We start from the raw sequence: 15,551 nt of genomic DNA on the forward strand, positions 1-15,551 counted from the left end.
GGGAAGAACATGGAGATAGGCAGGTGGATTGACTGTCAGAGCTGGGAGATAGTGCCAAGGGCATATCACATGTGGAGGGGTGGAAATCTTTCCCTGAGTTTCTCAGATTGCATATGAGAAAGGGATGTGGCATAATACAGGCAGATTACATTACTGGCCCTATATAGAGGTCACTATGTTAAAATATTTTTCTCTTCTAGAATGGTCTCAGCTAAGTTTGCCAAGCTTACTTTCACCAGGGAATGTAGTCAGGACTCAGATTTAATAAAATTGAAAGGGAAACTTTCATGAAAGTTTATTGTTGTTTCCTGGAAGGGAAATGGTTGGCCAACTATGGGTTTGTACCATGAGTCTAAAATGCTAGATTCTTTTGCTAAAGACCCAGCTTCAACTTTAGGCCAACATTGTCAACAGAGAGGAGGGCAGTTTTGTAATATACTATTAAGACTTCTTTGGTCTTGTCCTGTTTACTTGGCTTGCTTGTTCATTTTTTCATGTATTCAAAAATTATTTGAGTTTCCATGATGTGGCCAGCCCTGTAGTTACTTGCTGGTGATTCAAAGTGAATAAAATCAGCCATAGTCCATGACTTTTTGGAATTTACAATCTAGTAGGAGTTAGACAATTAAGCATCACACAAATAAATGTAAATTTTCTTTTCTGATCGTTTCTGTGAAGGGAAATGCATGGTATTATGAGCACATACAATAAGAGGAATTCTAGTTTGAGATGTCTGAAAATGATGATTGAGCTGAGTTCTGAAGGATTGAACACCAGATAATTTTAAAACTTGAGCTCATGTTAAGGGTGCTCTTTATTTTAAGAAGTGTTTTGAGCCAGGAAGGTTATATTTTTATCAGTGACTTAGATGACAGTGTAAAAGACATTTTAACTAGTCTGAGGATGAAAGAAAAGTACAGCTAGTGTGGTACCAAGTCACTGTTTAACAAGATTCCAATAACTTGGAAAGATGAGAAGAATGAATTTCAGCAGTGATAAATATCCTTTAGTGGAAACTCTTGTGTGACACATTTTTGTACTTGTGGTCAAAAGAAGTTGGTTCAAGTGGAGAATCATAAAAAAATGTTATATATCTACTTTGAGCATATTATTTTCCTCTAAAAAATGTATAAATATATATTTACTTGTTGATCTTTGGATGTAGGTGTAAGGTCCTTTCTTTGAGAATGAGTTCACTGATTTGACTATTTTGCATAAACCACACTGGTAATGTATCATCTATAACTAAAGTTTTGGTTTCTTTAAAGTGGAGTGAAACTAGACATATTTGATGTAATCAGAGTACAGAATCCTTTTAGATTTTTTTCATCTAGACTTTTATAGTTGTTTCATCCACACCTAATTTTTATTTGACCACATGAATATAAAGGATGATTTAATATTATTTGACCATATATATCATGCTGCCTCATGCTTATGTGGATTGTGGTATAACATTTTTTTGAAGTAACAGGAAAGAAATCAAAGAAAAAATACTTTCTTGTACTTGTTTTACAAAGTCAGATAACACATCAGTGAAACCTCCTGTGGTGTGAAGTCTCAAAGTCATATTACTTTAAGATTGGTTTAAGAAGGGAGGACATTTTGTCTAGACAAGATGGCATGACCGTGTTTTTAAATATTTGAAAAATTATAGAAGTGGTGTAACATTTTTTTTTGGAAGTCCATGGGAGATAGAAGTAGGAACAACAGATGAATATTATATGAAGGCCTATTTCCACTCAGTGTTGGGAAAATGTTCTAACATTTAGAGCCCTTTGTCAATAAAATGGGCTAGTTTGCAAAACTTTCTGCTCTTGGAAGAGGTAGCACTGTATCCCTTCCACCATTAAAATACCTGACCTGCATTGTGACTTCTGTTTAATGTCTGATTGCTTATTTATTTGTCTATGAGGGGGTTCATTTAAGGGAGGCAGTGGGAGCACAGCTAAGAGTGTGAGCTCAGAGTTGAGCTGAATGGGTAAGTGTGATCTTGGGCAAGTGACCCAACTTTTCTGTACTTCAGTTGCTTCATCTGTAAAATGGAGGTGATCATCCCCACTTCCTTATAGGGATGTTATGAGAATTGAATGAGTTAACATTTATCCACTACCTGCAAGTATTCAAATGTCAGGTGCTGACACCCAGCAGTCTTGTCACATGGTCAACCTCCGAAGAACCTGAACGGCGATCTTTGATGTTGTTGAAGGAACCTTCATGGGAGAGGGTAGATGGATCACATAATTTCTAAGGACTGTCACACTCTGGAGGTATGAATTTGAGAGACTAGGAACTAGGGTAGGTGCTGTTGTATATGTAAGGAACACAAAAGCTCCAAGGCTACTTGTAGAAGACTTTCTCCCAAGTTTATATAGTGGCTCACTCCGTTGCAAATACACTTCATTAGAGTATTTTCTAGCTTCATTTCAATGCTTCTGAATAGATGGACATTTTTCATTTTTATACATGAGGTTAATTTGTTAGGTTCTAAAAGATGTCATTTTCTTTTTTGGTTCACTTCTCAACCTGTAATTGCCATATTTATAATGAGATAAGACACAAACCTTCTGTGAAATTTTTCTGTCTTCCAGAATGTGTTCAGTAAGTTTATAGTGTTGCTTTTATTAAAATCCATAACATCAAATTCCTAGCATCTGTGAGAAATCATTTTTTTTTTCATTTATGGTTAAAAGTGTGGTTCCTGGAATCAGAATGCTTTGGTTGAATCAGGTCTGCCACTTCCTACCTGAGTCATTAAATATTCTGAACCTATTTCCTCATCTGTAAAACGGGACTTCTAAAAGTACTAACTGCATTGGCTGTTGTGAGGTGAAGTGAATCAGTATGTGGAAGGGGCTTGGCAGGTGTCTGGCATAAACGAGGCCTTAGTAGGCATTAGCTCTGCACCTCCCGTGGTCACTACAGACGTTCACGCACCTGCTGCTTATCAGGTATCAGTGTTTAGTTCCCAAGGTACTGAACAGAATAACATACAGGGTAGACAAGCCCTTCCTTTAAAGCTCTTATTCTAGTGGGTGGATTAGAACAGAATTATGTGATAATATTGTAGAGGTGTGGACAGGATATATGGAAACATTGGTCTGGTTAAAGCATTTAACTTCTGCAGTGACTGAGCCTAACAATTCCAGGAGGCATTTTTAAAGAGATTAACTCTAGAGAATTTATAATTTGTAGGGATGAATTGTGAATTGTGGACCTACCTTTCCCTCCCACAAAATGTTGTCTGCCTTTCCGCCTCCCTCTTCTTTGCGCTTCTTTGTGCTCTCTCCCTTCTCCAGGGAAATAAATGTAGAGGACCGGTTCTGCTCAGTGAGGCACAGTACCCACAGCCCAGTATCTCCACCAGGTGAAGGGGCATCACACCAGGGTTGTGCCAAGTGGAATGCTAACTTATGGAAAGCATGGTCAGGTTGGCCCAGTGAGCTGCAATATACTGCCTAAAAATGTAAAGGACTTTGTCTATATTGCTTGCAGTTTAGGATCTTTTACTGTTTATTAAATCTGAAGACCTCTTTTGTTTCTATAATGCTAGCTTATGTTACTTTAGGCTTTTTTTTTTTTTTTTAATAAGTATAGAGGGGTACTTGAGGTGCTTGATTTATATGGGGGTATGAGATTCTTATGAAGAACTATTTTAAGTTGTCTGTATCAACAGCAATACATATACCTAGAGGTTTTATCTGATGTCTAAAATGTCTTAGTTGTTCCAGAATTGGGTTATGGTTAGTTGACCATAATAACACCTAGTTTCCTACAGCTAAAAATATTGAGGAGAGAATAGCAGTAAAAGAGTGAAGACATAACTGTCAGCAGTGGTTAGATATGTAAACACTGAGGGTTAGACATAGAAGTATTTTTGGTATGAAATTGAAGAAATCCATCAAAGAGCTATTTGAAATACCACAAGGATACTTTTTTCTTCAAAAAGGTGTTTTTTTGTGTGTGCATTGTAACTTTCAACTTCCAGTAAATTACCATTCTGCTTCTATAGTATTTTAATTCTTTGTATTTTTTCTTTTCATTTTCAGCCTATGGAAAAGTATTTCTAGTTCGTAAAGTAAGTGGTCATGATACTGGAAAACTGTATGCCATGAAAGTTTTGAAAAAGGCAACAATAGTTCAAAAGGCCAAAACCACCGAGCACACAAGGACAGAACGACAAGTCCTGGAGCACATTAGGCAGTCACCGTTTTTGGTTACATTGCACTATGCTTTCCAGACAGAAACCAAGCTTCATCTCATTTTAGGTAAGTGTCACTTGTCATCAGACTTTTTATGAAAATGTTTCTCCTTGGGTCTTGAGTTGTCATGCACTCAAGGGGCAACACACTTTGGACTTAGAACCAAAGACATTGGACTCTCATTCTTCTCTTTTTGGTGGCATTTCCTTGAATATCATGCATTGCTCTGGATTTGGGGCCTCCTGACCTGAAGGAATTTCTACTCCATACTCCTTTATTAATCTTAAGAAACAGTATCATTAGGAGTACTCCTTGGACAGTGTGCTTCCATTCAAATGTGAGGGGCTGAATGGTGACGAGGGCCACAATTTTGACTTTAGGAGTTCTCAGAAATGTACAAATCAGTGACCTGGGCAGACAAGGGGGACATTGATGGAAACCAGTAGTAGGGAAAAATAAAAAAGAAAGAAAAGACTTCTGTTCCTAGAGATGCTTTGCTTTTCCTGATGAAAAACTTGCATATATAATGGGGTAGCCACTAATCACTCAGCTGTTCAGTCATTCCTATTTCCTCCCACAGGCACTTTCTGAATACTTTCCTTTCGCAAATAGAATTGGACCATTGTATATGAACTTCGGAAAGGTCCTCAGTGCACACTGCCAGATTGCTTTGCAGAAAAGTTGCACTATTTTCTATTCCTAATAGAAGTAAATGGCAGTGCTTGTTTAGTGTTGCACTCTATCATCATAGGCTTTTCCATTCTTGTGTTAATTTGCATGTGTATATTATAATTCTCTCCTATCACTGTTGGAAGTTTAGATGAGATGTAATTTCACATAGTTCTCCCTCCTTCCATCCCCCCTTTTTTCTTCTCTCCTCCCTCTTTTCTGTTTTCTTATCATAACAGTCCTCAATATATTTTTATTGTTTATTGTAAATAGTATGTTTTTTGTAAATCATGTTTTTAATTAAAAGTAGATAAGTGAAATATTCTGTATTTGGCTAAAAAAATAATGCTTCTTCAGTTTCTTGCTTTTTGTTTATTGGCTTTCCACGATTTTTGTTTTTTTGTCAGTGACCCATAAACCAGCAAATACAAAACAAAACAAGAAAAACCCTTTCTTGCACCAACTCAAGAATAGAATGTGGACTAGACAACATATTTATTCCATAAGTGAGGCAGTGCTTTTAGAAAATGTGCCTTTCTATATTCTGTCCACATAGATTTATTTAACATAATTTCCTTTTATCTATGTTTTCAGCTATTATTTTGACTTTACAGACCAAAACTTTTCAGAAATCTAGAACAGAACTTTAGTATGAACTATTTTTATGGTCAGTTTTTTGTTTGCAGTGCTTGAAATGCATATTGGTCAGTTTTCCAAATATTATGCTATGTACTTAGACCCCAAAGTTTTATTGTTGACTTTATCCATATTTTATGGATTATTAGGTGTTACAGCAAGAGTTTACATTTCCAGCTGTTTTGGATCCAGACACCCCTTTGTCTGACAATAGAGTAAATAAACACTCTACACCTTTTAAAAAAAAGACTCGTTAAAAAATATTTTATTATAAAATCAATATTATATATATAGAAATTTGGAAAAGCAAAAATAGGAAAGTAAAAACGTATTTTCACTACCTAGAGTTTGCCTATGCAGCATTTAACTCATTATATATATCCCTCTCTAATTACTTAGTATATGGCCTTCTAGCTTTTTCTGTCTGTGTGCATGTGTGTGCTTTGTTAAAATGAAGTGTCTTGTACATGCTATTTGTAACAAGCTTTTTTCAGTTAATGATGTTTACCTTTCCTGATCAATAAATTTTCATATCACTTAATACCTAGTTTACAAGTTTTTTATTGCTGTGTTACAAACTGTCAAAAAATTTAGTAGGTTAAACAGTGATTTAATTTTTCTCATGATTTTGTGGGTTGGCTGGACAGTTCCTCTGCTGGTTTAACCTGGGCTTGCTCACGTAGCATTCGGCTGGAGGATGGGTGGGCTGGAAGAGCCAAGACTGTCTCACTCACGTGTCTGGCGATTGGTCTGGCTGTTGGCTGGGGTACCTCTGTTCTCCTCCACATTGCCTCTTATGCTCCAGTACAATAGATCAGCTTTTTCGAAGTACGGCATTCTTAGGACAGTCCAGGAAGACTGTCCAGAAAGCAAAGGCAGAAACAGCAAGGCCTCTTGAGGCTGGGCTCTGGAATTCACAGAGCATCACGTCCAGCACAAGACCAGACCAGATCCAAGGGCTGGGGAAATAGACTTGACCTCTTGGTGAGGGGAGCTACAAAGAATTTGTGGCCATCTGCCATACCAGTCCATCTTCAGATTTCAGTAGTTGTCACAATAAAATCCCTTACGGCTGGTTTGTAAAACCAGGATCCAATCCAGGAATACTCACTTGGTTCTTATGTCCATGAAATCTCTTAATTTGGAGCAGTCTCTATTTTATATCTCTGGCTAATTGGCCTAAAAAACTATTTTGTAGTGTCTTTTAGCTTATTCCTTTCTGTGCTGAATTCCAGTAATTTGAAAGTTAGAACTAAAGGCTTGGTAGATTGTAATTAAACATTTTTGGCTGGAATGGGCCATTGGTGATGTATATTTCTTACTGAATCACATCAGGAGAAATCTGTTACCTGATTGTTCCACAATTAGTAGTGCTAAGAATGGGTTACAGTGATGATAGCTTGATTTCTTTATCATTCAGTTTCATTCCTCAGAAATGGAAGTAAACGTGAAGTTTTGACACCTTATGGTTTTGGTTTTAACAACACTTGATAACTCCTTGCTTAAATCAGTGATTTCATTTTGGACTGCGAAATGATGATTTTCTAAATCTATCATTTCTTCTATATTTATTAGCTGGCATTCTTCCTTAAAGTAAAGTAAAGTTCTCTCATCAACTGCAGCTCTTTGGTTACCTTGAAATATAGTTTCTAAAGGAAAAGCAAGATACATGCTCAGTTCTTTCCCTTTAACTGTCAGTACTCAAAATAAGAAGTTAGTTTCAGAGCAACCTCAAATGGTGCTTTATTTCAGAGTTCCTGATATCAATACCATCAGTTGTAACCAAGGGTAGTCTACTCTCTGCATTGTTGTGCACTTTTCTGTTGTCAACAGGATATCTTAAAGAGCACCTCATATCAGTTCTTAGAGATTTTCCTCATTGGTGTTTATTCCTGCATAGTGCTTACTTCCTTCCATTTATTCCTGCATAGTATTCTATTCCATTTCTGTAGTGTACTTAACCAGTTCTCTGTAATTGAATCCTTGGGAGTATTTCCAATCTTAGATTATTATAATATCAGAGTATAACTTGTACACATATCATTTCCCTTTTGCTTAGAAAAAAAAAAACAGTAAGATTGGATACTGGAAGGGAGATTGCTGATTCATTACATGTGTAATTTTGCCAAATTCCCTTCCATGGCATTTGTACCATTTTGTACTCCTACCAGCAATGCCTGTTTCTCTACAGATTATATTGTCAAATTTATGGATATTTGCTTGTCTCATAGATGAGAAGTAGTGTTTCACTGTTGAGTTAATTTGCATTTCTCTTCTGGGTATGATTGAGCACCTTCTCATATGCATAAAGAGCCATTTGTATTTTTTCAAGGATTATCTGTTTGCACCCCTTACTCATTTTTTTCCTTCTCAATTTCTAGGAGCTGTTAGAGAGATACACTGTTTTTCATATGCATTGCAAATATTTCCCCTGTTTGTCACTTGTCTTTTGACTTTTCCTATGATGTTTATTCCATGTAGGAATTTTAGATTTACATGTAATGCGACTTTAAAAAAAATATTATGTCTCTTGGATTTTGAGTCATAATTAGAAAGCCCCTCTCCGCACTACAGCGTTATAAAGGGATTCACTGATGTTTTCTTCTTGTACTAGTATGGTTTTATTTTTTGCATGGAGAACTTTTATTCTTTGGCTATGACATGAAGTAATTATCCAGCTTCATCCTTTTAATGGCTATCCATTTGTCCAGACACCATTTGTTAGAAGTTCATGACTTGAGGTGCTGCCTTTTTCATTTATTGAATTCCCATATGTATTTGGGTCTATTTCTGTACTTTCTGTTCTGTTTGGTTTATTGAATCATGTGCCAGTACCATACTGTTTTAATTTATCAAAGTTTTACAGAATATTTTAATAACTGGCATTGCTGTTAATTTTTAGAGCATTTTTGGGAGCTCCTATTGTTTGCTTATTTTTCCATGTGAACTTTGTTTGGTGTATTGGGTTTTCTTTGCCTCTTTGTTTTGTTGCAGGAGTAGGTTATACGGTTTACAGTCATTCTTCTTGCTCTTCTTTACAATGTTTGGAGAGTAGAAATGGAGATTTAGATCTAGGCCGCTCTCATGCTCCTACTGGGATTCATGGCTCACCACCAACTTCTGGACAGGGATTGTTCCATTGGGATAACATTTGCCTGGTTGGTAAAGCCTTCTCCAAGTGGTAAGATTATTATGTTAGCATTATCTTGCCTAATCCTCATCCGTGATATTTGCTTTTATTACCAGATATAAAAAAAACTAGCATTTATATCAGAACTGAGTATCCTTTGTTTAGTTGGGATTGCCTTCCATTCATTTATGTTGATTCTGCCATCCTCTAAACCAGGGATCAGTACTTTTTCTGTAAAGGGCCAGATGGTAAATCATTTAGGCTCTGTAGGTCTTAAGGTATCTGTCACTGTAGACAATAGTAAATGAATGGGTATGGCTGGATTCCAGTGAAACTTTATTTACAAAAACAGAGGTGGACTAGATTTGGCCCCTAGGCTATAATTTGCTGACTTCTAGTCTAAAGCCATCTGTTGTAAGTCACATTCCTGTTTGTTTGTTTGTTTTAATTTCTATAGCATTAATATCTTTTTAGGCTCTGTTTTAATTTATACCTAATGGCTTCATATGGAGTTGATGCATTTTTTTCTTTTAGCTTTTCCAATTCTTAGAACATGGAGACCATATCTCATTTTATAACTTTATGTACCTGTGCATGATTACAATAAAAAATATAAAAATATTTTCATCTATTCTCTGTCGCTCATAACTCTTATTCATTTCAACTAAAAATGGGAGGAAATTCAGTGTAGAAAATAATCTGTAAAAAAACAATTTTTCTTTTGGTGTTCTCTGATCTCTTTTAATGGTGATTTTGTCAAAACACCAGATGATGTATGACTGCAAAAATTGTCAGATTAATCAGTAGAATTCATAAGACACTAAAGAAGCACAAAGGTATTTATTAAAGTGATACCAAAAGCATTCTCAATAATGAATGCCATTCCAGCCTTCTAGACAGTTCTGTCATTATGAGTCATCCTTTCAATATGAGTAAAAAGGTATTTAAAAATTAAAATTTCACTTTTGAGTGTTAGTTTGATCTAAAAAATTGCAGGGGTGAGTATACTAGCTGAGATGTAAGAGAATGGTTCATGGTACATTGTAGAAAGGAATATGGCAAAACAGACTAACTGAAGGAGCTTCTTTGCTTTGAAGTAAATGTGACTATTTTACAACACTGATAAACAGATATGTCTTAGAATTTTATAATGATTTTGGTAAGCTGGAATGCATTCACATGAGGTGCTATTAGAACGTTGAACTAAAACAAAAAAAAAAAAAGATGAGATGATATTGGTATGATATTTTTTAAAAATTACTTTCAAGTGTGTGTGGACCATCATGTTAAGTTTAGTAAGATAAGAAAAGGTAGCAATTGAGAGAGATTTAGGTGTTCTGGAGGAGAAAATGAGAAAATGTGTGGGAGTTAATGTACATTAATCTGAAGGAAGAGAAAAGCTTGTAGGGGAAAAAAAGACTAAGGGATAGCACGAAACAGAGAGAAACTGAGAGAAGGAAAGAGAGGGAAAGGTAGTCTGAAGTACAGGGGAAATATGGCACTTAACAACAGCTCTTTAGAAGGTGCCACAATAAGAAGAAAAGGCAGGGATAGGGCAGGAATTCCTAGTAAGAGAATTTGAGATAGAAAGGTTAGATAACTAAAGGTCAGTCAGAGTATTACTAGAAATAAGAAGGTGTTTGGAGAATGAAAACAAATCAGCATCTTTCCTTGAAAGTAAGAGATGGAGAATTTAGACATTCTTTCTGTGAGTTAACTCTGCCATCTCCTCTCCTATTGGCTGACTTGCCTAAGATTGCATGAACAAGACATGGCCATAAAAAGCTCACCAGATCTCTCATGGTTCTGCATTTGCATTCTCAATGGAAACTAGTGCTGTTTAGATAGCTTCTATAGTTTTCAGTAATATTTTAAGGATTTTCTGACTCATTGTCTTCAGTGGATTTCAGTGTCTCTGTCAATAAAACACACAAAGTACAGAATGATGGAGTGCTTTCTAGGTTCAACTTTGTCATGTCAGATGTGCAAAGGTCTTGAGTAACTGAAGGTGTTCACTCCCAAACTAACAGTGTATGAACTTTCTCATGTTCATGTTTTGAATGCTGTAGTATCTTGGCTGGGCCCACAGTGGTCCTTCTGCCAGTTTAGCTCATCTCTGCAGCAGCAGGCCAGCGCAGGAACGGATAGAGAACAGATGCAGCAAGTCCCCTTGAGGGTTAGGCTCAGAAGTCACATGACATCTCTTCTGCCACATTCTTTCGGTCAAAACGAGTCACAGAGCTTCCTCAGTCAACGAGTAGGGAAACAGACACAACCTCTTAATGGGAGGAGCTTCACAGAATTTGTGACCATCTTAAATCTACCACCCTAAGCCTCAGTCTCCATCTATAGAATGAGATGATAACAATACTGGCTTCATAGGGTTATTGAGAGGATGTAATGTTTAAATACATGTGAAGCTTTAGGCACATAGTAAAAGAGCAGCATTTGGTTTAGTTTAATCATTATTATGTATCAAAAAATTAATGGAACTGTCACTGGTGACTTTTAAACAATGGAGAAAAGTAGGAGGCTGTCAGAATAGCCTAGAAAGAGATAGTGATGGCTTATATAACAGCCCACAGTCTCAGTGAAGCTGAAGAAAGGTGGAGAGGTTCAAGAAATATTTAATAGATAATGAGAAAGGATTTGTGATAGTTTGGTTGTAGGATATGAGGGAAAAGGAAAGGTCAAGAAAACTAGATTTCTAACCCAAGAGCAACTGGATGAATGGGTGCACCATATGATGAGATGGGCAACATTGAAAGAGGTATAGGTTGTGGAGCTCAATTTTGGACATAAGAGTCTAGAGTTCAGAAAGAAGAGGGCCTAAGATAGAGCCCCGAGAAAGGTCTAACATTTAAAGGCTGGGTTAAAGAAGAAAATGTGGAGGGAAAAGTCTGAGAAAGAGCAGCTAGAGAGGTAGGAGAAAAACCAGGAGAATGCAGGGTCATGAAAACCAAGAGGAAAGAACATTTCAAGAAGAGAAAAGTGATTATACACATAAAATACAGCTGAAAAGCATATGAGGTCTGAAAAGTATCCACTGACTTTAGTAACATGAGGTTATTTTTAACTTTATGGTGGTATTATGGAGGTAGAAGTACTTTAGTATGAATAGAGGGTGTGTGTGGTAAGCAGAATAATATCCTCCCCAAAGATGTCTATGCCCTAATCTTTGGAACCTGTGAATACGTTAGGTTACATTGTAAAGGACATTAAGGCTGCTAATCAGGTAATGGGGAGAGTACCCTGGATCATCTAGGTGGGCCCAGTCCTTAAAAGTGGAAAAGGAAGGCAGAAGTGGAAAATTAGATGTGGCTATAGAAGAGGTTCAAATGATGCAGTGTAAGAAGTGACACAGTTGCCACCACTGGCAGAGGAAGAGTTCATGAGCCAAGGAATGTGGGCAGCCTCTAGAAGCTGGGAAAGGCAAGGAAATGAACTCTCCTCCGAAGACTCCAGAAGAAATACAGCCCTGCCCACACCTCAATTTCAGCCCATTGAGACCCATGTCAGACTTAAAAACTATAAGATAATAAAACTTTTGTGGTTTTAAGCTAGCAGGTGTGTGGTAATTTGTTACAGCAACAATAGGAAACTAATATAGAGGATAAGTAAAGAGAGTCAGCTATATAGACAACTCTTTAACTTTTTGCCATGAAAAGAAGAAACAGAGGAAGGGACATACGGGATTTAGGGAGGATGGTGGTGTGTTTTCAAATTTTCACATTATTTGTGTGATTTCTGTGTTATTTTTATCCTTCTTAGACAGTATGAAAGTGTTTCATCTGGCATGCCAAACACCATCACATAAAAATCATTAAATGCAAGTTAGTTGCACTTGAATAAAAATCAAATATCTCTGCACTAAATATCAATTATGTAAGAAAATTTGCATTGTATATAGAAATTATATAGCAGCACACTTAATTTCTCATTAACTTAACACTTACTAATTAGATCCTAGTAGTACTTTATAGTATATTAAACATTTATAAGCCTTTAAATTATACTCACATTGCGAGAATAGAGAAGATAGGACACCACAAATATTATTTTTATTTTTAGATCATTAAAATTAAAGTTGGCAGTATTTTTCAATTCTATGGATTGTAGTTGATATCTGTAAATAATAGTAACAGTAGCTCAAAGTAGCTAATTAGTAGCTAATAGTTACCATTTAATGGGTACTTACCATATGTCAGGCCCTACCTTAACCCTAGATATCTCATTTAATTTTCATGACAATCCTATATGGGAGATGGAATTATGTATACTAATATTTTGCACATATAGAGCATGAGCCATTTTACGTATAAAGAAGATCGTGTATTAAATTCAAAAGAGTTGAGATATAATCATTTTTATAAAACAAAGAAATTTCTTTTAGTTTAATCAAGGAACCAGTAGTATACAAGGATTGTATAAGATATTCCATTGTGTAGACTGTAAATAAATCTCAGTGTAATTTAAATTAGTGAATGTTTTCTGGAAGTCATATTCATGAAATATACCTGACAATGCCTGATAATATTTACAAGATTTATTCCTTACCTGTTTATTTCTATTAATTAGAAATAAATATTGTCATGAATGGATTATTGATGGTCCCTTGTGTTCTTCAGTTATGAACAAAATAAGTCTCAAGACCTACTCTAAACCCCCTTAGCAGAGGGAGAAGATATCAGAACTTAAGAGATGTGTCTATAAGGAAGATATTCTTACTGTGTTATTTCCGGTTTTCTTTTCGCTGTTAATCTTTTCCCTTTCGTGTAGCAGTTACTAACTGATATATTACATGTTTAGTAATTTCTTATAACAACTATTAGTGAGTGCTTTATACAGGCATACCTTGGAGATATTGCCTGCAATAAAGTGAGTCACAATTTTTTTGGTTTCCCAGTGCATACAAAAGTTATACTTACACTATACCATAGTCTATTAACTGTTCAATAGCATTATGTCTAAAAACAACAATTACATACCTTAGTTAAAATGTGGCACAGAGACAGGAAGTGAGCCCATGCTGTTAGAAAAATGGTGCCAATAGACTTGCTTGACACAGGGTTGCCACAGACCTTCAATTAGTGAAAAAAAAAAAAAATTAAGGCAATACCCATGAAGCATAGTAAAGCAAAGTGCAATAAAATGAAATATGCCTGTATTTGCTAGTGCTAGACCCTGTACTTGGCAGAGGGAAAACTGCCCTGGGACTTTGCTCTGCCTCATTAGTGCCAGATTTCAATTTGTCTCTCTGGCAGGATATCCTAAAATCAGCTGCTGTAATCAAAGGTAAAATATATAATCAGAGTGGTTTGATTCTGTGGGCTATATTCTCTAGAAGCTTTGGAGATTTTTTTACATTTTTAGGAATTTTGTGATGTTTTTCCCCTTCTCAGACATTCTTTCCCTCATGTTCCTCTACTAATCCTTTCTTTTGTGTTCTGTGAGTAATCCTGATGTGCACAAGCTCCTTAAGTCTTTTTTTTTTTAATCTTCATTTTATTGAGATATATTCACATACCACGCACTCATACAAAACAAATCGTACATTCGATTGTTCACAGTACCATTACATAGTTGTACATTCATCACCTAAATCAATCCCTGGCACCTTCATTAGCACAACACAAAAATAACAAGAATAATAGTTAAAGTGAAAAAGAGCAATTGAAGTAAAAAAGAACACTGGGTACCTTTGTCTGTTTGTTTGTTTGTTTCCTTCCCCTATTTTTCTACTCATCCATCCATAAACTAGACAAAGTGGAGTGTCGTCCTTATGGCTTTCCCAATCCCATTGTCACCCCTCATAAGCTACATTTTTACACAATTGTCTTCGAGGTTCATGGGTTCTGGGTTGTAGTTTGATAGTTTCAGGTATCCACCACCAGCTACCCCAATTCTTTAGAACCTAAAAAGGGTTGTCTAAATTGTGCATAAGAGTGCCCACCAGAGTGACCTCTCGGCTCCTTTTGGAATCTCTGCCACTGAAGCCCATTTCATTTCCTTTCACATCCCCCTTTATTTATCTCCTCATCCTAAGTAAAACCTCCTGTTCTTGGAGGACGCTATTCTCTAGCAGCCATTTTCAGAGATCATCTGTCTTCACATTATGCTACTTGCACTCAACAAAGTGATAATAAACATCATTTAAAAAAAAGCATTTCTCAATTTTTTTTTGTATTGCATTCAAGATATCTTTATTCTATGAGATGACTACTCTTCTACTTACTGAGTAAAGGAGGCTTCTTAGAACAAGAAAGGATATGTTTAAAATGATGGTTGTGGAAAGCAAGATGGTGGTGTAGGAAGGTGTAGGATTTAGTTCATCCTCTAGGGCAGCTACTAAATAGCCAGGAACTGTCTGAAAGAACCATTTAGGGGTCTTCCATGACCAGACACACATTGTACACCAGCCTGGGACTAGGGAAAGGGTCAAGATTGATAAATCACAACACAGAACTGTAAGTAAATTCCTCCGTGCTGTGGAGGCTGGTACCCCTCCCCCACTGGCACAGCAGGCTGACTCCGGTCTCTTCCCAGTGGGGCAAAGGAGCCCTCTCCACTAAGAGCAAGGGAAGAAGATGCTCATTCAAGCTCCAGTTGCAGATTTGATTAACAAATACAGACTGCTGAATACCAGCTCCAAGTACAGATAAAGCCACAACTCAAACAAGAAACCCAGGAATCTATATTAGCCCCACCCCTAGTGGGGAGGAGGCAGGGCTGTTGAGAAAAAACAAAAACAGCACAAAAACCCAAAGGTTTCTGGAGTTGACTGAGCTCAGAATACTGGAAAAGGCCCGTGCACCAACAAAAGGGGCACATAGAGCTGGGTAGCAACTCCAGCTCTTGATTGGCGAACGAAGGTGGGCTGGGGACTTGCTCTTGGAACAGATCTCTCTCTCTCT

General features: G+C 36.6%; 1 protein-coding gene and 1 long non-coding RNA gene across 4 annotated transcripts in view; one reads left to right on the top strand and one right to left on the bottom strand.

Annotated features, from left to right (window-relative positions):
• The window catches only part of LOC119531158, a 100,439-nt gene extending 86,772 nt beyond the window's left edge, over positions 1–13,667 (bottom strand). Inside the window, exon 1 of the long non-coding RNA XR_005216236.1 lies at positions 13,626–13,667. This is a non-coding gene — a long non-coding RNA (uncharacterized LOC119531158). The remainder of the gene's footprint in view (positions 1–13,625) is intronic.
• Positions 1–15,551, top strand: part of RPS6KA5 (ribosomal protein S6 kinase A5) — a 231,590-nt gene that overhangs the window by 90,377 nt on the left and 125,662 nt on the right. For 2 of the 3 annotated variants that reach the window (XM_037832058.1, XM_037832057.1), the window contains exon 3: positions 4,050–4,268. In XM_037832058.1, coding sequence (XP_037687986.1) covers positions 4,050–4,268 — 219 coding nt within the window. Of the gene's footprint in view, positions 1–3,428; positions 3,467–4,049; positions 4,269–15,551 lie in introns of those variants that run through there. The other variant, XM_037832059.1, reaches the window with a different exon arrangement.

This window comes from Choloepus didactylus, chromosome 4, assembly GCF_015220235.1.
Source record: "Choloepus didactylus isolate mChoDid1 chromosome 4, mChoDid1.pri, whole genome shotgun sequence".
Classification (NCBI taxonomy): Eukaryota; Metazoa; Chordata; class Mammalia; order Pilosa; family Megalonychidae; genus Choloepus; species Choloepus didactylus.